This window comes from Nerophis lumbriciformis, linkage group LG19 (genome assembly GCF_033978685.3).
Source record: "Nerophis lumbriciformis linkage group LG19, RoL_Nlum_v2.1, whole genome shotgun sequence".
NCBI classification, from domain to species: Eukaryota; Metazoa; Chordata; class Actinopteri; order Syngnathiformes; family Syngnathidae; genus Nerophis; species Nerophis lumbriciformis.
Genome location: NC_084566.2, coordinates 14,534,601 through 14,558,457, shown reverse-complemented (window position 1 = coordinate 14,558,457; position 23,857 = coordinate 14,534,601). Strand labels below are relative to the sequence as shown.

Genomic DNA, 23,857 nt, shown 5'->3' with positions numbered 1-23,857 from the left:
TTTTTTCAAAAAAGGTTGCAGGTTACAAAAGCTTGTCTTGATTTTTGACGTAGGACTTGTAAACACAGCCAGTAAGCACGCTTAATAAACGTCTTTTAAGAAAATGTATTCTTGAAAAACAAAACAAAAAAAAGAATTATTTTTTTAAATGGATTTTTGAAAATGATAAATGTATTTATCAATCAATGTTTATTTATATAGCCCTAAATCACAAGTGTCTCAAAGGGCTGCACAAGCCACAACAACATACTCGGTTCAGATCCCACATAAGGGCAAGGATTTAGAATCGGAATAAATAGAAATCGCAATTTGGGTGTAAATCGATTTTTTTCAGCAGCCTTAGCAGCTACGTTTACGATGTTGCTACTCTGTCCAAGTGAGGAAACCCAAACAGAAAATGATTTCAGAAAAGACCTGAGAGGACCAAAGCTTCTTTACAAAATGACATCGCCATCTACTGGCCTGGCATGCATATTACATCTTTTAATGCCTTATGAAGTAAAGTATGCAGTAAATCACCACAGACTAATCAGGGCGTGTGTTATTTTTGCATGGCGCTGTTGCAACATGTTGATAGCAGTGTTTAACTTGCTCACGCTGTGAGAATAATTGTGCGGGTATAGGAGGCGGAGGTAGAGGTGGAGGAGGGTGCACGCTCACCCTATCACTTCTTCTGACCTTCTGTTAACTGAAACCATCTTGGCTCACTGCCAAAACTTGATCCGCCAGTGAGAAAGGCCGGCAAATGAAACAATGACAATGAAAGGGGAAAAAAAGTAGATCGGTTGAGAGGGAAGAGTGTGTAGGGGAGGCCAAAGAACAGTGAAGGAGTGTGAAATGTGACACTGCACCACTTAGTAAGAAGATGTGGGAAGGGGGGCTCTGACATGCTTATGGGAAAACGCCCTTTTGGCCTCTTCCTCCCTACACTCGGTCATCAAAACCCTCAGCGCTTACGTGCTGGAGTTGAAATTCTATTTACTAATGCTAACATGGCACCTGATCCATCCGAATGAGTGCATTTTGCCATCGCCGCACATCAGTGAGACTGGTGAAAGGCGCCGTCATGTGTGGCCTCAGCCGAATAAGCGTGGAAGAAGGGTGTGGCGTGCGAACAAAAGCTCCAAAGAGAAGAGAGAGTGAAGAAAAAAATGGGAGTAAAGTGCAGGGACAGGCAGAGGTTGTTCTTATCAAAAGAGCATGGCTGAACAAAGAGCGGCATAGTTGGAATAGTTTCCTGCTTGGCTTTAGAGTTTAGACGATGATAGGGTGACACCTACAGGACATAGAGGGGAATAGCATATCTTAGTCTGTGTAGGTTTAGTTTGGAATATAGTCCTCTATTAATAACACTTTATAAAGTAAATCCTATGTGTCAAAGTCAAGGTCCGTGGGCCAGATCCGGCCCACGAATGAATGATCTATGGCCCCCGGGGTGATATTTGATTAGTATTAGAACCGGCCCACAGGCCATAGCTGCCTGCTGCTGTTTTGCACGCACCAATACTCCATCAGTGTTGGCGCTAGGAATTTTCAAAATGGGTTCCCAGGGACCCCAACAAATCATAAAAATGGTGTCCCACAGTACATTTTTGGGGTCCCACTTTTTTGTAAGCGTTTTGAAAACAAATGATAAATGTCCTGTTATATCTCACATTCTATATTGTGTTTTGGAAAAAGGTTGTCATAAACATTACTTAATTCATTAAAAAAAAAATAACACAAAAGAAAGCACATTTTTATGCATATGTAAATGTATTCAGTTATAAACATTTATTCACTTTCTTCTTTCCTTCATGGATCTAAACTTTACCGCTGCCGGTATTTTTTTCTATATTTTTATTGTAATATTTTCAGAATGCGTTTGTTCTATTTTTTAAGACAAAGAAAACAATCTGAAGTTGTCTTTTAGTTTTAATGCCATGATTTTAATAGACTAGGATGACTAGGATGGCAGAAGCCATCCTAGTCACTGCCGTTGTGTCCTTGGGCAAGACACTTTACCCACCTGCTCCCGGTGCCACCCACACTAGTTTAAAAAAATGTAACTTAGATATTGGGTTTCACAATGTAAAGCGCTTTGAGTCACTTGAGAAAAAGCGCTATATAAATATAATACACTTCACTAATAGTCCGGCCCGCGGGTGCACAGATTTTCTTCCATGCGGCCCCTGAGCTAAAATGAGTTTGACACCCCTGAAGTAAATATAGCTCACTCACTGTTGGAAAAATATTATTATGATCATTATTATTATTATTATTAATGAATATTGTTAGTATTATTACATTATTTTTAGCCTTCTATTAATTTTCTGTAAAGCATTTTGAATTGCCTTGTGTACGAATTCTGCTGTATAAATAAACCTGCCTAATAGTAGTGGTAGTGGTAGTTACGATGTTAAAAACAAAACAAAATAAAAAATAATTAAGAAAAAATAATAATAATACAGAGATAGAAATACTTCACAATGAAAACACATACAAAATTATTATAATGCAATTGTAATAGTTACAATTTATATGTATATTGTTGTGGTTGTAGTTTGCAGAAGATAATACAAACACACTCACTGTGGTGCAGCTGCGATAACATTAGGATATTGACCTGAATATAAGATGACCTCATGTGTTCAACACCACTTCAAAGACAAAAAATGTCTAAATATGTCCATGTCAGTGAAATAACTGGTACGTTGAAATAGTTAAAAATATATCATAGAGATAAGCGTGTGTCTGTGACCCGGCCGCATGTCTCCAAGTCCACTGCCGTGTGTGACTCACAGGAAGCAACCTGGGGGGAAATCGTTTGGCGCCACCTGTTAGTTTGCATGTATAAATCTCAGCCAGGGGGGCCACTGGACAAATTGGGACCCTAAGCAACATTTTATTAGATTTTTTTCCCCACTTTTTTGTTTATGTGAAGTAGGGCTGCAACTAACGATTCATTTGATACTTGATTAATCTGTCGATTATTACTTCGATTAATCGATTAATAATCGGATACAAGAGACAAACTACATTTCTATCCTATCCAGTATTTTATTGAAAAAAAAACAGCATACTGGCACCATACTTATTTTGATTATTGTTTCTCAGCTGTTTGTAAATGTTGCAGTTTATAAATAAAGGTTTATTAAAAAAAATAAAATAAAAAAAATAAAAATAAAATTAGTCTCTGCGCATGCACATAGCATAGATCCAACGAATCGATGACTAAATTAATCGGCAACTATTTTTTATAATCGATTTGAATCGATTTAATCGATTAGTTGTTGCAGCCCAAATGTGAAGCAATTATTATGTTTTTTTTAATCAAACTTGAATTAAATTTAAGGTTTTGTACTAAAACTAATTTGTGGTGAATAAATTATTCAAAAATTTTAGTTTTTAGTGCAAAACAAAATTAATTGAGATAATTACAACATAAATTTGCAAACATTTCTAACACTACTACAGACGGGGATCAAACCTGGTATGACTGCCTTTCAAGTTGGGCGACAGTCTCGGGAAATTTGCCATCATATTCTTGTCAGTGACAGAGCAGAAAGAGGCTGGAAATTTGTTTACTGTAAAATTTCATATGAAGCGCCCTATCATGATCTAAACTATAAATCTTATTCAGACTTTTTTTCTACGGGAAAAATAGGGGTCAGTATTGTCTTTTCTGATTAATTCAATCATGACTGTTTTTGTAAAGACATTTTTAATTTAATTATCATAAATAGTACAGTCCAAAACTTTGGACACACCTCCTCATTCAATGGGTTTTTCTTTATTTTCATGACTATTTACATTGTAGATTGTCACTGAAGACATCAAAACTATGAATTAACTCATGTGGAGTTATGTACTTAACAAAAAAAGGTGAAATAACTGAAAACATGTTTTATCTTCTAATTTCTTCAAAGTAGCCACCCTTTGCTCTGATTACTTTTTTGCACACTCTTGGCATTCTCTCGATGAGCTTCAAGAGGTAGTCACCTGAAAGGGTTTTCACTTCACAGGTGTCATAGTTTTGATGCCTTCAGTGACAATCTACAATGTAAATAGTCATAAAGATAAAGAAAACACATTGAAATGAGAAGATTTGTCCAAACTTTTGGCCTGTACTGTATATACATTTGTTATATACAGTAGATGATGCCAATAAACATCATCTAGTGAGTGTTTCTTATTTTTTGAGGAACTTCTTACTAACACAACGGTATTCCTGTACTTGTAGCGCATGATCGAGACGGCTCCATGGGGGGATGACTCGGCCACCATCGAAAAACAAATCCTGAGCCACAACAAATTCCACAGCTCGATTCAAAGAAGCCAGGAAGTAGACCGTGCCAGGGACGATCTGGTACGTATCCTCTAGCCTCGTCTCTGTAACATTTTTTTGTGAATGTTTTGAGGTTCATTGAGGTATTGATTCGAAGGCATTTTAAAAACCAATACAATATATCCTTTTCATCAGGGCATGAGGGGCGATAAGTCCAGCATGCACATCTTGGACCAAGAATGGGACAGTCTGCAGGTAGGACCGATGCCATTTTTTAAACTAAAAAGAGCTCCTTTTTTTGTAACAAATACTCACCTGCTGTGTGCCCTTCTCAGAAAATGTCCCACAACCGCGTGAGTCAGCTGCGTGATCTGCAGAGCATCATCGAGGAGATCTCCCGCGCTATCATGTGGGTGAACGAGAGAGAGGAGGAGGAGCTGGTCTTTGACTGGGGAGACAAAAACATCGATCAGTATATCCCCAAGAAGCAAGAGAGCTACTCTGTACGACGGAACTCTTCTCTTCCTTCTCAGTTTCGCATTTCATTTGGGTGCTTTACCTTCTTTTTCTTTTTGCACAGAGGCTGATGAAAGACCTGGAGGAGAAGGAGAAAGAGCTGAACAAGCTCAAGGTGAAATCTGACGGTCTCCTGAGTAACAACCATGCAGCCTCGGATAAGATTGAAGTAGGTTTTCCTATCAGTGGGGAAATACATGCCTGTCGAATCCAGCAGGTGGTGCTGTTGTGAAAAAAGATAATTTGTTTATTGCAGGGCGTGGTAATTGTATTACTTTACTTTCCAATACAACTTCTTCACTATGATACAATACCGATATTGGAGCCTCGAGTATTGGCCGATCCCTATATTATTTTTTATACGATATCAACACAAATCATAGTACATACTTTAAATATTTTGTAGTGTGGAAAGTTAGAAAAGGTATGATCAAGTGACATTAGCCAGAGAACAATGGTTGGTATTAGTGTATCCGGAATGTATTCACATCGCTTCACTTTTACCAAATGTAGTTATGTTACAGCCTTATTCCATAATGGAATACATTCATTTTTGTCCTCAAAAGTCTACACACAATACCCCATAATGACTATGTGAAAAAAAATTTTTTCAAAACATTTACAAAAAACAAAAAAAACAAAAAATCACATGTACATAAGTATTCACAGCCTTTGCTCAATACTTTGTTGACGCAACTTTGGCAGAAATTACAGCCTCAAGTCTTTTTGAATACGATGCAACAAGTTTGGCACACCTATCTTGGGCGGTTTCGCCCATTCCTCTTTGCAGCACCCCTCAGGCTTCATCAGATTGGATGGGAAGCGTTGGTTTTCATCCAGGGTGTCTCTGTACATTGCTGCATTTATCTTTCCCTCTATTCTGACCACTTTTCCTGTTCTGCCACTGAAAAACATCCCCATAGCATGGTGCTGCCACCACCATGCTTCACTGTAGGGATGGTATTGGCCTGGTGATTAGCGGCGCCTGGTTTCCTCTGAACATGACACCTGGCATTCACGCCAAAGAGTTCAATGATTGTCTCATCAGACCAGAATATTTAGTTTCTCATGGTCTGAGAGTGTTTCACGTGCATTTTGGCAAACTTTTTACTAAGAAATGGCTTCCATCTGGCCTCTATACTATATGGGCCTGATCGGTGGTTTGCTGCAGAGATGGTTGTCCTTCTGGAAGGTTCTCCTCTCTCCACAGAGGAATGTTGTAGATCTGATAGAGTGACCATCGGGTTTTTGGTCACCTCTGTGACTAGATTAAGATGAATGCAGCAATGTACAGAAACATTCTGGATGAAAAACAAAACTTCCCATCCAACTTGATAGAGCTTCATAGGTTCTGTATAGGGTAATGGGTAAAAATGCGCAAAGATAGGTGTGTCAAGCTTGTGGCATCGTATTCAAAAAGACCTGAGGCTGTAATTGCTGCCAAAGGTGCATCAACAAAGTATTGCGCAAAGCCTGTGAATACCTAGGTACATGTAATATTTTCATTTTTTAAGATTTTTTGAAAAAAAAAAAAAAGGTCACATAATCCTTAAGGGGTATTGTGTGTAGAATGTTGAGGGGAAAAATGATTGATTCCATTTTGGAGTAAGGCTGTATTTTAACAAAATGTGGCAAAAGTGAAGCGATGTGAGTACTTTCCGGATGCACTGTATGTTGTTGAAGTGGATTAGTAATTTGTTTTTGGCCGCACCTAGTGGTCACAATAGTTCATTACATTAAGTTCATGACTCAGAAAGTTGAATGATTCAAACTTTAATATGCAACTAAAAGTAGATAATTGTTTATATTGGCAAATGTCGTGTTTTAAATGGCAATATTGTTAAAATATGTCCAGCATGTTTGCTATTATGTACTTAGCTATTGTGTAACAATAGCCAACAGTAAAAGCTTATCATGTTAACCTTTTGTAAATTACTCCACTAAGATACAATAAAAGACCAACCTGGTATGCTTATTGGAGGACATTTAAATCTTAAATGGCTGTCCAGCTTTACATAAGTAAACACGCTGCACGACTGCTTGGATCGGAGCTTAAATTGGACATTTTAAATGAAAGCATATATCATCTGATATCTGTTTTTTGCTGACAGATATCAATATCAGATCGTAACACCCCCAAGTTATAAGTCTGCTTTTGGAGTAATTTCTTGTCTTCCGGTTCTCCCTGTCTTTTCTCTGTTCTGTGTGGCAGTGCAACAATGTTTTATAACCGGGCTTTTACTTTGGCACCAATTCTGTATAGCAACAGTAGCCACTCAAATAGTACACCTGCTTTTTTTTTACTGATACTTTTTTAGATGTGTACTTAAGTCAATATTTACGAGTCATACCAAAGACTATAAAAATGGGACCCATTACCTCCCTGCTTGGCACTCAGCATCAAGGGTTGGAATTGGGGGTTAAAGCACCATAAATGATTCCCGGGTGCGGCCACTGCTGCTGCTCACTGCTCCCCTCACCTCCCAGGGGGTGATCAAGGGTGATGGGTCAAATGCAGAGAATACTCTCGCCACACCTAGTGTGTGTGTGACAATCATTGGTACTTTAACTTTAACAGATGACATTATTCAAGTCCTATTTCCACCTTTGGTCTGAATCACTGTCTATTTTTGTCATTGGGCTTAATAGTTTGATGTTTAAAAAGTTTTAAAAGACAATTTTATTTGTTAGATTTGAAAAATACAGTATACTAAGAATATAATATAATAATAATAATAACAAAAACTTTTATTTATAATGCACTTTTAATTTGACAACAAATATTAAAGTGCTACATATTAAAAGACATACAAAACAAATAAAAGTGACAAAAATGTGTTAAAAATATTACACGATTTATAGATTAATGTGATCTGTAAGCTTTTCTAAAAGGCATCCATATAATTATGTTTATTGTTTTTATTGTAATAGATTGTATTTTATCTGTGTTTTATTTATATTTCTCAAGGGTATTGTATATTTGTTGTCTGTTTGGTTTAGTAGTTTGTAATATTAATGAAGTATTATTGTAAATAAAAAATTAATAATTTTTAAAATTAAAGACAAATTTACTGTAATTAAAAAAAAAAAGTATACAATAATATACAGTATAATATAATAATAATAATAATAATAATGCATTAATCTAATTATATTTGTTTCTTTTAATTGTAATATATTGTATTATATTTGTGGTTTAGTTTCAAAATGGTGTTGTCATTTTCTGAGCATTTAGCGCACATAACCACTATCCTGCTGGGACAATCTGCTGCTATATTCATGTGTATGTCTATGTCCTCAGGCCTACATGGACACCTTACAGACGCAGTGGAGTTGGCTTCTCCAGATCACCAAGTGTATTCACGTTCATTTGAAGGAGAATGCGGCCTACAGCCAAGTAATTTTCCTCTCCTGCTTCTGGAAAAGCAACCCATATGGTTTATAGTTTAATCAAATCTTCAATTTTCTGTGCAGTTTTTTAAGGAGGCCAACGAGACCAACGAAAAGCTGAAAAAGGACCACGAGAGCATCCGGACCAAGTTCACCTGCAACAAGAACACCCCGATGGAAAATCTGCTAGAGCTCCTGAAACTCCTGGAGGTATTGTTACGCTAATATGGAATTCCCTTGCGGATTTAGGACAAATTTGATGCTTGAAAGATTTTGTACACAGTTCACATGTCTGCTTGTCTGGTTCGACCAGTTTTGCAAGGTGTGGTGTTTTTGCATTCAGGGAAAAAAACGATTAATTGGACTGTATTTGTGTTTTAGAAAGAGAAAGAACGAATCATGGACAATAAAAGACAAGTCCAAAGTCTGGTTAACAAGTCCAAGACTATTGTTCGACTGAAGCCCCGCAACCCAGAGGAACCCACAGCAGTGAACAATCCTATCATGGTGGAGGCCTTGTGTGACTTCAAGCAGGACCAGGTGGGTTCTGTTGAGTGCTTTACCCCACACAAGCACTTTAGTGTATAATATTTCAAGTGACTGCCTTCTAAGGGCTTCATGCTGTGTTACAGAAAGGGATTTTGAAAGGCAACGAGGGCATACTGAAGGACAACACGCAGCGCAGCAAGTGGCTTGTGACCGGGCCAGGAGGACTGGACATGATGATTCCCTCAGTGTGTTTGCTGATACCCCCACCAAACCCCCTCAGCATCGAGCTTGCCAACAAGTAAGAAGAATGTTTCAGTTATTGTTGCCTTACCATTCTACATATTGTGTCCAATACCGTCATTTAAATTGAACATTATGTATAACAACTAGGGATAGGTACCAAATTCGGTACTTTTATAGGTACTGACCAAAGTTCGTCGGTACTACCGGGTACTGTTGCCCGTGTCCTCTCAGGGAATAAAACACACTGGTCAATCCAAAATTATTTTGGATGACATATATGTTGAGTAAAAAGGACACCGGAGACAAAATGGTACATTACCAAGTTTTACTATAGCTTCAGGAGACCAGCCCTTACAATGCAACCATAGCATCAGCAAGCGAGGTCTAACCCCAAACAAAAACAGTCAGCTTATGTAGAGCGAAAACAGCCCCTCTCGCCCAGAAAGGAGCGTGGCTGCTTCTTCAAAACAGATAAGATACTGGCCAAAACGGCTCTGTGAGCCGACAAACAGGAGCCCTTAAGACAAAACAAAGAGTTTACTAGTGGACATAAGATAAAACCAAGGAGGTCACGAGAAGACACACTACATGGGAAAATACTAGCTGATTTAAACAGGAATATGGATTAAAAATATATCATTCTCACAGTACCGATTCACGTAAAATCAAACAATTCCATATTTCAAAAACTTTGTTGCATGTGACATCTTGTGCGATTGCAAACCGGCACCGGCTGAAGCACTTAACACAAACACTCAGAGCGGACTGAGATGGATTGCCTTTAGGTAATGTTACAATTGTCTATGCCATCAAAGCACAAAAGTACAGTAAGGCTCCACTTTTCAAAATGCTCTAGCTCGATGCTAATTTACATTGGATTTACAATGGATATGCTAAAGGTTAGCATTAGCGATTTTACACATCCAAATTTGGTAATCAAAACTCCAACTAAGATGCTCGTTACAATCAAACAGCTGGTGTGTAATACGTAGTGATGGGCAAGCCACTTGAAAAATGTAGAAAACTAAAGTACGAGTTCCTCTCGATTAAATGTAGCTCAGCTAACGAGGGAGCTATCTCCCGAGAACTGTAGCAGGCTACACTTCAAGCTACACGGCAAAAGTAGCTTGCTACATCAACACTAAAAATAGAATTGTCGGAATTAGAATCAGAATCCGCTCTATTGATCTCAAATTAATGTTCATCTTTCCACCAAACAAATAGGGAGAGAAAAAATGCTCAGTTTAATTGTTTATAATAATAAACACAAACCGGCTTTTTAACATTTTAACATTCCTTTTAACTTTCGCTACCTTGTACAAAATAAGGGGGGGGAAACACTTAAATCAAATTATAGGCAGTGAAACAATATTACTTATATTAAATAAACATTAAAGTACATACTCTATTGTAATCAAAACTTTTCAGCACAGGCTAAATTACTGTTTCAACAGAAACCACAAAGGAAAAGTGCAAAACATTTGTGTCACAAAAGAGACATTAACAAACTCCATCTTTACATGAACGGAACTCAATAAAAGTGAACATATTTTTGTGCCAGTACTGGAACCCTACGAAACTTTTCTACCTATCTTTCCCAAAGCTGTGCACTGTCAAGTTAGCCAGAACAAAACACAACGTTTATAAAATTTTAAAAACGATGTCAATTAAATACGAGTACTGATAAATTAATTTACCCTGGAAGAAACATGGTTATTCAAACAAACAAACAAACAAAAAAACAAACAGCAAACCATTAATCAAATTATTATGTTTATGAAGTGCAAGGTTTTATTTTGGAAGCCCTCCTAAAATGGAAGACACCCTTTTACATTCTGGTTGATTTTACTAGCCTGCATTTGCAGTCCATTTTCTCTCTTTGTAGCGTGTAGCTTTGATGAACGCTGCTTTGCTGGTAATAAGTACAATATTTACAGTTTTAAAAATGTTTAGAGCTTGACAAAAGAAAAGACTGGCACATTGGAAGGGGCCGCAGATGTGGGGACCCCCCACCTGGTTGACCGGCTGCAATGGATGCCGAGTGGGTGCAGATATTTAAGTATTACCTTCATGATAATGAAGTCCTGTCTATCAGGAAGCCAAAGAGAGTCTTCTTTTGTGTGGACAAGTCGTGAGACGTCACCAACTGATGCATAGAAGAGTAGTCTCCACCGGTTTACAACTTGGCACAGTGAGGGCCTCTTCCAGACTGGTACCTCCCCAGAGATTATCCGTGTCCACTTGGTATCCTTTTCATGCAGGAGCAGGGGGGACAGAACAGAAAGGAAGAGCGGCAGGTCAACTGGTCTAAAAAGGGGTTTAATTAAAGTCTAGGGTATATAAAATAAATTTAAGACAGGACTTACAGCATTTTCCGGAGTATAGAGCGCACCCACCAAATTTTAGAAAAAATAAATAAATATTTCCATATATTAGCCGCACCGGACAGTTAGCTGCAGATATAGAAGTTGTGAAATGATTTAATTACACAGAAAGATTTTGTAAATATTTAGTTATACAGTATAACCTAATTCTTTCCAATCGGTGTATGTAACACGGCAGTGAAACGGTGGATCAAACAAAACAGAAGTCATCGTCATGGACCCATTAGCTGTGGAAGCTAGCTCTCTGATCAGCTAAACAGACTCAATTTCATTTTGGTGAATGTACAAAACTGAAACATTACAAACACAATACCATTGTAAGTTAATAATACTAACACAGACACTTGTTAATGTGTTAGTATAATAGCTATTGCTAGTGACCCTATCTTCATTACATTACCATAGCAAGTACGCATGAGAACACTCCTACAAACATCACACGTTGTGTTCATATATATTCACTGTTAAATGTGGCCCCTGTGAGGACAGCCATAATTGTGATGTGGCCCTCAATAAAAATACGTTTGACACCCCTGAAGTAGATTATCATGTCTATCATATCCATATCATATCCTTTTTTTGAGGGTGTTTTAACTTGGTGGACCAGGCTGGACACCCCTTGTGTTTTGTCAGCAAAACTGTCAATGCACAAGTGAATTAATTATTCTGTTCTTATGCTTCAAGCTTATGAAGTGTCTCATCTATCGCGACTTGTGCTACTCTACAGGAATGAGAAGTATTATGAAGCTATCTTGGCGATCTGGAATCAGCTCTACATCAACATCAAGAGTCTCATCTCATGGCAGTACTGCCTGAAAGACATGAACTACATCAACTCTCTCACCTTGTCTATGGTAACGTATGACTTTGAAATATGCAACAGCGAGTAACAGTTTGCAGTTCACTCACCTCGTGTGTCTTTAATGTCGGGCAGCTGTCTAAGATGCGTCCTGAGGAGTACCGCAGTATCATCAAAAGGCTGGAGACCCACTACCAAGAGTTCTTGCGCAACAGTCAAGGTTCTGACCTTTTCGGGGAAGAAGATATGATCACCATCCAGAGTTACTTTGATAGAGCCCAGAACCATTATGATACCATGGTTATCCAGATGACTACTCCACGTGAGTGTCCAATCAAAGAACCATAATTTACCCAATGCTTATTTCAACCATTGAGTGATTTTCTTCTTGTTTCATTAATAAAGCTGAAACCAAACAGGAGCCAAGCAAACCCGCACCTCCCAAATTGCCCACCCTCAACATCTCACTGCTTAGCAGCCTGCAGGAGGTCAGACGGAGGCTGGAGCTCGCTGAGTCTGGACTCACAAGCCATCTACATCTTTGCCCGGGTGAAAACAGTCTGCAAGAATGCTTAGTGTACATCCAAAATCTGCAAGTATGTCACTTACCATTGTACAACTTCAATATTAAAGTGCAGACAAATAAAATCTGAAGGTTTTGGATTAAATTTGCTGTATAATATCGATGTCTAGGATGTGCACCAAGATCTGGATTCCATTCACGACGAGTACCTGCGCCTAAGAGAAAGGATTCTAAAGCAACTGGAAGGCATCCCTCCCGACTCTGAGCAAGCCAGGTTCCTCCGCTCCGAGCTGGATATCATCAGCCAAAAACTGGGAGGTCTGCAGGGTCTCTACACAGCCTACATCGAACGGTACTTATTATTTTGTCTACAACGAAAAAGCATCATACAAACTCACATCTGTTCCATTCAAACCGACGCTCAACAGATTGTCAGCGCTGAAGGCCTTACTTCAGAGTCTGCTCCAAGCGGAGGACATCGTGAAAGTCCATGAGGCCCGGCTGATGGAGAAGGAGACCACTTCACTGGATCCACGAGAAGTGGAGAAATATCAGAGCACACTGAAGGTTTTTACACACTCCGTACCAAACTTATTTCCAGTAAAACTTTACATAAGTGTAAAGATACAGTAGTACCTCAAGTTAGGTGACTGAGCTCATAACTCAAAACTTTTGTATCTCAAAACAGCCCCACCCACAGAAATGAATTAGAGTAATTTAACCGGTGCTGGCAGGAAAACAAAGGGCCTGATTTACCAAAGGGTTACTAAAACAGGTGCAAAGCTGATCTGTTAAGCGTGCGTATAGTGGATTGCGTCTTTTAAGTGAGCAGAATAAGGCGTGCAATCCATTTTGCGTCTCTGTCTTCATTAACATGCTAAATATATGCTGATCATAAACGCCCACAACACTCGGAGGAGAAGATGCAAATATAATTATTTAGCACACGCAATGTGATTTATCAACACTAATCACTGTTTAGCAAGCACTATTTTGGGGTTTTATTCAGCAACAGATGAAAATTCTCTGTCATATGTGTATCAACATTTTGGACGGTCAAAAATAAAAAATATTAGACATATCGTCTATTCAGCAACATCATTTCATAATTCTATAGCTGCTAGAGGACTCAAGGGGCTCATAAAACAAATTCAATTGTTGCGTTTTGGTGTCATGTTGTATTTTTTACATACAATTTATATTATTAAGATATTTCCTATATGAAAAAAACGTATTTAAGTATGCATTTTTGGGCATTTTGAGCGGAGTAAGTGCGGCTTCTCTCCAATGAGCGCACCTTCAGCTGTAAAAAAAAAAAAAAAAAAAAAAAAGTGGTTTTATTGTAGGTGCATCGCAGGACTGCCTCATGCCTGCTGATTGTTTGAAAACATAATAAAACGCCGCAGGTATACAAGCATAGTAACACGAATGCACCACTTTTTAGCGTTAGTAGATCACACGCAACACACTTAATAATAGTACGTATATGCTATTTTATAGATTGCCCACGCTGTTTATCCCGGGGTATTAGGATCTTAGTGAATCAGGCCCTAAGTTATTTTGATCTCAAGCCATAAACTAATACTAGCGAGTAAGACAGGGTGTTTTTGGGGGGGGATCTTACAGGGTTTATTGTGGCTTTCATGACGCCATCTAGTGACATAAAAGCCCATAACTCAAATTTTATGCTGGCAACTTAAAGTATCACAAAAAGACGAGCTCGTATCTCAAAAGAGCTGTAATTTGAGGTAACGTTGTACAATATAATGTCCGAAAAATACAAAACTGAATTATTTGAACATATCCTGTTATTATTTTCTCCACTAAAGCAATCGAAGATCGAACTGGACCAAAAAAGAGACCTGCTGACTACTATGGAGTCCGAGCTGGCCAAAGCAATTCAATGGAACGGTCAGATCTCTGAGTCCTTCCACAAGTGCGATGTGAACTTGTCCAAATACGCAGAGCTAGTGTCTCAGCTCTCAGACCGCTGGCGCCGCATACAAACCCAAATTGACAACAGGTTGGATAGTCCTGCTACTTTTTTTGTTTTGCTTCTACTAAGACAAAAAAAAAAACCTTCTTCCTTCCTTCTCCCACTCTTTCCTCTTCAGATTGTTCGATCTGGAGAAGCATGACAAGCACCTGCAACATTACCAGCATAACAGCACTTCCTTGGAACAGTGGATACACAATGCCCGGAAGCGCCAGGATGGCCTGCAGAGTGTTAAGCTCAGTGACATCCAGACTGTCATTGACCACCTTAACCAACAGAAGGCATGTTTACATCCATTGTCAACCCTTCCTTTTCAATCAATGTGAGGACAAAAATGTACATGAATAGAAAAATTAATCGCATGTTATTTATGACATAGACGCTTTACGGTGAAATTAAAGGAAAGAAGGAGAAAGTTGAGAATGTCCACAAAGATGCGGACACCTGTGCTGCCTGCATAAAGGTTGGTCGGCCTTCATATGTGTGTGTTGTTTTTTAAAAGTAAATGAAAAAAATTATTGACTTCCTCCTCCTGACTGTGTTTTCAGGACTATGAGCTGCAGCTGGCTTCATACAGTTCCGGCCTGGAAACGCTCCTGAATATTCCTATTAAGAGAACCATGCTGCAGTCCCCTGCTTCTGTTGTCAGACAGGAGGTAGGAAAAATTACTCACTGGACACACCTGCACAATCAAATGAGATCCAATACAAGAAATGTACCGTATTTTTCGGACCATACGGCGCACAGGATTATAAAGCGCACTGCCGATGAGCGGGTCTATTCAGGTCTTTTTTCATACAAAAGGCGCACCAGATTATAAGGCACATTAAAGGGGTCATATTATGATTTTCTATTTTTATTTAAAACACTATCTTGTGGTCTACATAACATGTGATGGTGGTTCTTTGGTGAAAGTGTTGCATAGATTATGTTTTACAGATTATCTTCAAGTAGCTTTCTGAGTGTCTCTTCAGGATACGCCATTTTGTGGGCGGTCTTATTTACGTGGCTCACCTTCGACAGCGTCTTCTCCCCGTCATCTTTGTTGTAGAGGTGTAGCGTGCAAGGACGGGAGTGGAAGAAGTGTCAAAAGATGGAGCTAACTGTTTTAATGACATTCAGACTTTACTTAAATCAATAACGGAGCAGCATCTTCTCATCCGTGGCTCACTAGTGCAACATCAACGCCAGAAGTGTGTCCCGTGAAAAAACATCCGACCGGAACCCTCTAATAACTAAAGTTCCTTGGGTGAATTATGTAAACTCACTACAGTTTTTATCACTTTGATAGCTAGTCTACTGACGGATATAAGTGAGAACTTTACGTTACTTTATATTATAAATGGCAACAGCGGAAGATGAATGCTACATAAGAAGGTAGAGAAAAAAAAGAAGCTTATGACTACGGTGTCGTCACGGACTACAATGGCGGACGCGACACATTTCAGATCACAAATACACATCAGGTAAGAAAAGTTGGTTTTCGATAATATTGCGAAACAAAACGCCAGGTAATATGTCTGCTAATAAGTGCTATTTTACGGTCCTTATACACGCACCATAATAATACTCGTATGTTCAAAGCGCCGACAATCCATCAAGCAGTGCGGATTCATAGCTTACCGAAGTCATACTAAAAACATTTTGTCAGATTTTTGAGTGCCATGTGTAATGTTCTAGATTCTCAATGGAACATTTTAAGTTTTGGTGCTGTTTACTGCCATCATATTGCAGTCTACACGTATCTGTTATGTATGACTGCCATCTACTGGTCACACTTATCATTTCACCATGTACCAAATAAAATTGCTTCGAGGTCGGTAAGCACAACAAGAATTATTAGGCGCACCGGGTTATAAGGCGCACTGTCGATTTTTGAGAAAATGAAAGGATTTTAAGTGCGCCTTATAGTCTGAAAAATACGGTACAATATGGCTTTAGAAAAGATATCAAAGGTCATAAAAGTAGTATTTTAACACTATGCTTATGATTGTGGTTGGAGCTCACACTGAAAGCCATTCTGTTAATTGTCATGCTATATTGGATTTCAGATTATGCCAGTGTATCGGGGGTAGGTGATACTGGGTATTTTGATCGCGAACCAACACCAAGAAAATACAGACCAGGGTATTTTTTAAATAAAATGTCATGATCAGTATATAATTTTGTTTTAGTTAGTCGATTATGATTATTATAACACAGTATACATATTTTGCATTTAAAAAAAAATGTTTATAATTAAATGCAACAGTATAAAACAATGTACAGTAATTTATTTAAACAATTCCCTTATTACATTTAACTACTCCACACAATACACACAAGAAATAAGTATTGTTTGCCAAATACCATACATATCAACAATGTAAAGTCAATAAAAATTACTTCCATTGTCGGCAGAAATTTGTGAAAAATAAAGGCAGTAGAGTAGAGAAAGGGAGGGGCAAAGTGTGTCGAGTGAGCAGCAGAGAGAAAAAGAGAGAGAGGTGCGCTGTTTGCACAGACAAACTAGGAAAGATGCTGCGGTCGCATAAACTCCTGAGAAAATTTTAGTAATTTGCTGGATGTATAAACATGATTAATGATCATTTTGTGCCTGGTAACGCTATATCTTATGTTTTGGTTCGTTGTAGTATATTATAATACTACAAAAGCAGCACTAATTAAGTTTTTTTCCATCAGTCTTCTGACCTCCAGTCCCAGTACATTGAGCTACTGACACGCTCAGGTGATTACTACAAGTTTCTTGGAGAGTTGTTGAAGAACATGGAAGAACTGAAGGTAACGTTCATCTACAGTACTATTGCATATACAAGGCATAGGGTTAAATAGATCTAAAATAGTTGTCTCTCCACAGATTCGGAACACCAGAATCGAGATGTTAGAGGAAGAACTGAGGCGCCTCAAGGGTGACCTTCAGGATCGCAACCAGAAAAACGGTGCTCTGGAAGATGCCATGGCCCGTCTCAAACTGGAGCTCGGCCAGTCAAAAGACCAACTCCTTTCTATGGAGGAAGTGACGAGAACCACTGCCATTCAAGTAACGTCGACCAAGGGCAGCTTGGACAGTTCCCAGTTGCAGATTCAAGAGCTTACTGAGCAGCTCAACCGCATTAAGTATCAATTGGAAGAAGAAAAGAGAAAAAAAAGGCTGGCTGAAGAGCGCTACACAAGCCAACAAGAAGAGTATGAGGCGGCTGTTCGGCGTAGACAGAAAGAACTGGAAGAGCTTAATTGGGCAAAGATTGACTTAGAAAAGACGGTGAAGGACAAGGAACGTGAGCTTGAGAGGCTGAAGATACTGCTGGAGGAGGAGGCGGCACTTCGCCGAAATGCAGAGTCAGATATTTCAAAGGTAAGAACACAGTGTAGCCAGGAGGTCAATCAACTTAAGCAGACGCACGAGACCAACATCCAAGTCACCAAGACTACTATCCTAAAAGCCTCGCAACAGAAAGAACAGGACTCAACAGAGCTAAGGCGGCAGTATGACAAGCTTATCGGTGAGAAGAGAAAGCTCGAAGATGAACTGCGAAGACTGAAATTGTCTATTTCTCACACTGAAGAGCAGAAAAACAGAGCAGAGATGGAATCAAACCAGCAGAAGACGTCATTGACTCAAGAGACAAGGATGCGGAATGAACTGGAGTTGAAAATTAGGATGTTTACTGAGCAGAGAGAAGAGGATGAGCTGAAACTAAAGGAAGCCAACAAAAATATTCAGGAAAAAGGGAGGCAAATCAGCATGCTTACACATGATCTTGATGAAGAAGAGAAGAAGAGGAGGGCTCTGGAATTGCAAATTAATAACCTGAAGCAATCTGAAGCAGAGCTAAAGGCAAAGAACGCCTCCTTTATGGAGACTATTAAGACGCTTAAAATGTCAGAAAAGGAGATCCGCATCACCCGGGTGGAGCTGGAGAAACAGACCAGTGAGAAAATGAAGGTTGAGCAGAGTTCTGTGCGGCTTCAGAGCCGTATCCATGACCTCCAGTGCTCTCTGGATGCAATGGAAACTGAGCTGGAGAAGCAGAAAAGGGTGAACCAAGAGGAGTTCACACGCAGAAAGAGACTGGAGTCCGAGCTAGAGAGGATAACGCACACCTGCAGAGAACACACCACCACCATTACCAGCCTGAAATCCATTCAGGTGGAAGCTTCAAACTCTGGAAGGAAGTATGAGAAAGAACTCAGAGGCTTTCAGGAGGCTCTAGATAAGAGCCTAAGGGATCACAAACACACCAAAGATGAGTTGGCGTCTGTGACAGCTGAGCTGAAATCATTGAAACAGAAACTCCAGCAATATCAAGTCCAGATTCTGGAGCTCAACCAGCGCAATGAAAGTCTGTACGAAACAATTGAGGATAAAAGTCGCCAGCTTAACGAATGCACCATTGAAATAGAACGTCTGAAAACGCTGACACAGAACATGACAAAGGAAAGGCTGAGGCTAGAAGAGGAGTTGAGGGCCCTTAGGCAGGAAAGAGATGGCCTGCTGCTTAACAGAGATGAAGTTGATGGAGAAAATGCCTCTCAAATCGCAGCCTTACATGTCCAGCTTCAGAATAGCAACAAGAGGACAGCGGAGCTCCAGGCTCTCATCAACGACCTGACCAGGGAGAGAGAAAAACTAAATGTGGAAATAGACAAATTCCAAAAGCAGTCCTATGAGGTATTTTTGATTGAACAGAAGGATCGCCCTCTGCTTGATTCCACTCATTTTTTATACTACATTTGGTCTACTTTTGCATGAATCATTAAAAGGTTTAAGACTGAACTTTGTTTCAAAGCAGCCTATTCATGTAAAAACAACCTCACATTTTGTTCAAAATTCACTTTCTTGTCAAGGCTACTACTCAGATCTGCATGTGCTCTGAACTACATCTGTCATTTCGCAACCTGTGTTACTAATTTGAATTGTACACAATTTACTGTAATTACAGTGCACCTATGGAACTTTAGTAGGTTGTACAATGTGAATTTGTTCAGATTTTAAATGATTTTGACAGAGAATGATGAATTAATCAATTCTAGGAGTCAAACTTCTGCCAACATTTAAATACTATACTTGAACGATGCCTGATATTTTTTAATTCCGTTTTGTTATATGGTCAAGTTCCATGGGTCCACTGTAGATAGTTTTGTAAAAAGGACCTTTCATTTGCATACAGTATTTACATACTTTTGTGTGCTTTCTCTATTCTCCACAGACATCCGTTATGGTGCACGAGTCCCAAAGCAAATACAGCGAGCTGCTGCTGCAGAGGGATGATTTGCTATCCAAGCTTAAACTGCTGGACCAAGACAAACACCGCCTGAAGCGCCTTGAGGATGAGCTTGCCCGTATCAAACACTCTCTGGAGACAGAGCTACGCAACAAACAGCGCTTGGTTGATGAGAAAAACAGCGTTCTCAAAGATTTCACCCTCCTAAAGAGCCAATATGAGATAAAGGAGACCCACCTCAGGCAATGGGAGACAGACAGGTCCAAGACTGATCATGATAGGATGAATTTAAAGAAAGAAATTGACAGGTTGATGATAGAGCTTCGAAGTGTGGAGGAACGCTACAAGAGCAAGCTGTTGATCTCTGAGAGGGAGGCAACAGAGCTAGCTCTTAAGAGAGATGCACTGCAGAGGGAGGTAGAGAGGTTGCAGAAAAGGCCGAGCACGTTGAGTAGACAGACACAGACGGATATGAAGGTGGCAACAATCGACCCCTCTAAGCTTGTTTTTGATGGGGTGCGCCGCAAAGTCACAGCCCACCAACTTTGCGACTGCGGTATTATCAGCAAGGCGACTCTAGAGCTGCTGTTACAGGGGAAAAAGACAGTGGACGAGGTAGCTGTTGACATCCAGGTTAACCTAAAGGGCACAGGCATTATTGCGGGCATGATGACAGGCTCTCAAGGGAAAATGTCATTCACTGAAGCCAAAAACAAGAACCTTGTCCCCCCAGAGAGTTCACTCATGCTCCTGGAGGCTCAGGCAGCAACAGGCTACATAACAGACCCAGCTTTTAATGACAAGATGCCCGTGGACACCGCTTGCTCCAGGGGACTCGTGGACACAGAAGACAGGGATGCCTTGGTAAAAGCTGAAGCAGCAAGCGTTGGTTTCAAAGATCCTTACACGGGTAAAGTGTTATCAGTGGGCCAGGCTTGTAAACAAGGTCGCATTGACAAGGAAACAGCGCTCCGCTTGCTGCAGGCTCAGGAGTCTGTTGGCGGTATATTGGACCCTGTTCTGAGTGTGTTCCTGCCAAAAGATCTAGCTTTGGATCGTAATCTTATTGATGAGGACCTCTACAGGTCTTTGAACCGGAAACCCACCTGCTACCTGGATCCAGAAACAGATGAGAAGATAAGTTATGGTAACCTTAGGAGGAAGTGTACGGTGGAGCCTGTTTCTGGTTTACTTCTGCTCCATGGCCCAGAGAAACCAATGACAGTAAAGGGTATTCGTGGGCAAGTCTCTGTGACAGAGCTTATCGAATCTAAATTGCTTGATGAAACTGATTTGCAAAAGCTTAAACAGGGACAGCTGAGTACCAGTGAAATTGAGGAAAAGCTGAAGTCTTACCTGTACGGATCCACCTGTATTGCAGGCATCTACGATGAGACCAATGACAGAATATGGCCCTTTTATCAGGCAATGCAGGAAGGTCTGTTGATGAGGGGAACCACATTGGAGCTCCTTGAAGCCCAAGCTGCATCAGGATTCATTGTGGACCCGGTCAACAATCTGTTCTTGACAGTAGAGGAGGCCACGAGGAGAGGCCTAGTAGGAAAAGAGTTTAAGAATAAGTTGCTATCTGCAGAAAAGGCAGTGACTGGATACAAAGACCCAAACACAGGAAAGATAATCTCGCTTTTCCAAGCCATTGAGAAAGATCTCATTGAGAGAGGCCATGGAATCCGTCTCCTTGAGGCCCAAATTGCCAGTGGTGGCATTATTGACCCCAAGGAAAGTCACCGTATTGATGTTGATGTTGCTTATAAAAGGGGATATTTTGATCAGGAGATGAATGAGATCCTTAGCTATGAAGGCGATGACACGAAAGGCTTCTTTGACCCTAACACTAAGGATAACTTGACATATATTCAGCTAAAGGAAAGGTGCATAACTGATCCCAAGACCGGCCTTATACTTTTGCCTCTTAAAGACAAGAGCAAACTTCAGAAATCAGAAACCCGAAGCAATGTCCTCCGTAAGAGGCGGGTCGTAATCGTTGACCCAGACACCAATCTTGAGATGTCCGTGAGGGAGGCTTATCATAAGGAGCTAATCGACTATGACACTTTTCTAGACTTGTCAGAACAGGAGTGCGAGTGGGAGGAAATCACAATCAAGGGGTCGGATGGCTCTACACGCTTGGTGATAGTCGACAGGAAGACAGGAATCCAGTATGACATTCAAAACTGCCTGGAACGTGGTGTCATTGACCAAAGTTCCCTGGATCAGTATCGATCTGGAAAGCTAACCTTGACGCAGTTTGCTGACCATATTAGCAGCAAAAGCAGCGGCAGCGAGATGACAATCGCAGCCAGCAATGTTGACGACATGGTTACCTGCAGCAGTCCCACCCAGGCTGCTCCGTCCTCTCCAACCGTTCGTAGACGCTTCAACAGTATTTCTATCACAGTCTCTCCCCCGGAGATGTTTGACGACCAGAGCCCAGTGGCAGCCATATTTGACACAGAGACTTTAGAGAAGATAACCATTCCAGAAGCGGTTAGAAGAGGAATAGTGGATAACCTCACAGCACAGAGGCTCCTGGAGGCCCAGGCGTGCACTGGAGGAATCATCAACCCTTCAACTGGCCAGAGACTAACCCTAAAAGAGGCTGTCCATCATTGCATAATTGATGAAGCCATGGCTAACAAGCTGAAGGCTGCACAGAAAGCCTATTGTGGTTTTGAGGATGTGAAGACGAAGAGAAAGATGTCGGCAGCAGAGGCAGTGAAGGAGACGTGGCTGCCTTATGAGGCTGGACAGAGGTTTCTGGAGTTCCAGTACCTGACAGGAGGCCTGATAGACCCTCACACTGGAAAACGCCTTACCATAGAAGAGGCCATTCGCAAAAGTTGGCTGGATGGTCTTGGAGCCCAGAAGCTTCAGGATATACGCAACTACCAGAAGAATTTGACTTGCCCCAAGACCAAACTGAAAATCTCATACAAAGAAGCCATGGATAACAGCATGGTAGAAGAGAGCAACGGTATGAAGATGATGCAGGCCTCTTCGGTGTCCTCAAAGGGAATCAGCAGCCCTTACAATGTGTCTAACCCAGGATCTAAACCTGGATCCAGAGCTGGTTCCAGAAGTGGATCCAGAAGAGGCAGTGTGGATTATTCATCTACTTACAGCTACAGCTATTCATCCAACACCGCCAATTCTCAATCTTAGTGCACGAAGTGCTTGACTCTTCAGTACTAGTTTTAGATTTGCATTTACAACTTTAACATTTTGCTTTTTTAAAGGTTTATCTGGTATATACAAAATTTGGGATGTTCAAGAACTGAATGCGTTCTGTATTCTGATGAGTGTTTTGATCTGGTGTTTTTTTTATATATTAAACGTATGCTTACTACACTGTAATTCACCAACTTGCAGAAAAGAATATATTTCTAATAGCTCATTTTAATATATGGCTTTAAAAATAAAAAAAGAGTACAGCATTATATTAGACAAGGTGTGTTCATGTACTTCTTGCTAATTTTGTGATAACAGTTTGTTGTAGTTTGACTCTTGATGTGTTTTATCCTTCAGCAAAAAAAAGATACATGATCGACCTAAAAGTGTTGATCAGTAAGAAAACAAAGAAACGCCCCTGCTATTAAATACTAAATAAAAGTGATGGAAAAATAAAGGCTTTGTTACCATTTTGATTCTTGGATTCATTTACTTGCAGTTTGGGAAGGGGAAGCAAAAAACTATAGAACAACATCAATTGTAACGTCTCGATGGCACTAACTTCCAGTTTTAGAATTGACACTGCAAACAACTTTGCCAATAAATTACAGGCTGAAAACTGGTTGGAGTACGTTGTTGTCAAAAAGCTATTATCACTGTCATTAATTCATTGAATTCAAAATGAGCAAATATTAATATCAGTCTGGAGCTGACTGTGACCGAAGGAGTACAAGCGGTATTGATAATGGATGATAGTGATGATTTGAATAACCATTAAAAATACAATAAAATTAACTTATTCAGATAGTTATAACGGGTCAATAAAAATCATATA

General features: G+C 40.0%; 1 protein-coding gene across 1 annotated transcript in view; it reads left to right on the top strand.

Annotated features, from left to right (window-relative positions):
* The window catches only part of dspa (desmoplakin a), a 28,804-nt gene extending 5,312 nt beyond the window's left edge, over positions 1-23,492 (top strand). The window contains exons 5-24 of the mRNA XM_061979535.2: positions 4,223-4,348; positions 4,463-4,522; positions 4,603-4,770; positions 4,848-4,952; positions 8,085-8,180; positions 8,258-8,383; positions 8,555-8,713; positions 8,806-8,960; positions 12,017-12,143; positions 12,224-12,410; positions 12,494-12,684; positions 12,782-12,963; positions 13,040-13,178; positions 14,441-14,634; positions 14,726-14,888; positions 14,987-15,070; positions 15,156-15,263; positions 17,291-17,389; positions 17,466-19,280; positions 19,819-23,492. Of these exons, the coding sequence (XP_061835519.1) occupies positions 4,223-4,348; positions 4,463-4,522; positions 4,603-4,770; positions 4,848-4,952; positions 8,085-8,180; positions 8,258-8,383; positions 8,555-8,713; positions 8,806-8,960; positions 12,017-12,143; positions 12,224-12,410; positions 12,494-12,684; positions 12,782-12,963; positions 13,040-13,178; positions 14,441-14,634; positions 14,726-14,888; positions 14,987-15,070; positions 15,156-15,263; positions 17,291-17,389; positions 17,466-19,280; positions 19,819-23,016 (7,482 nt within the window). The 3' untranslated portion in view covers positions 23,017-23,492. The remainder of the gene's footprint in view (positions 1-4,222; positions 4,349-4,462; positions 4,523-4,602; positions 4,771-4,847; positions 4,953-8,084; positions 8,181-8,257; positions 8,384-8,554; positions 8,714-8,805; positions 8,961-12,016; positions 12,144-12,223; positions 12,411-12,493; positions 12,685-12,781; positions 12,964-13,039; positions 13,179-14,440; positions 14,635-14,725; positions 14,889-14,986; positions 15,071-15,155; positions 15,264-17,290; positions 17,390-17,465; positions 19,281-19,818) is intronic.
* Positions 23,493-23,857: the final 365 nt, after the last annotated feature.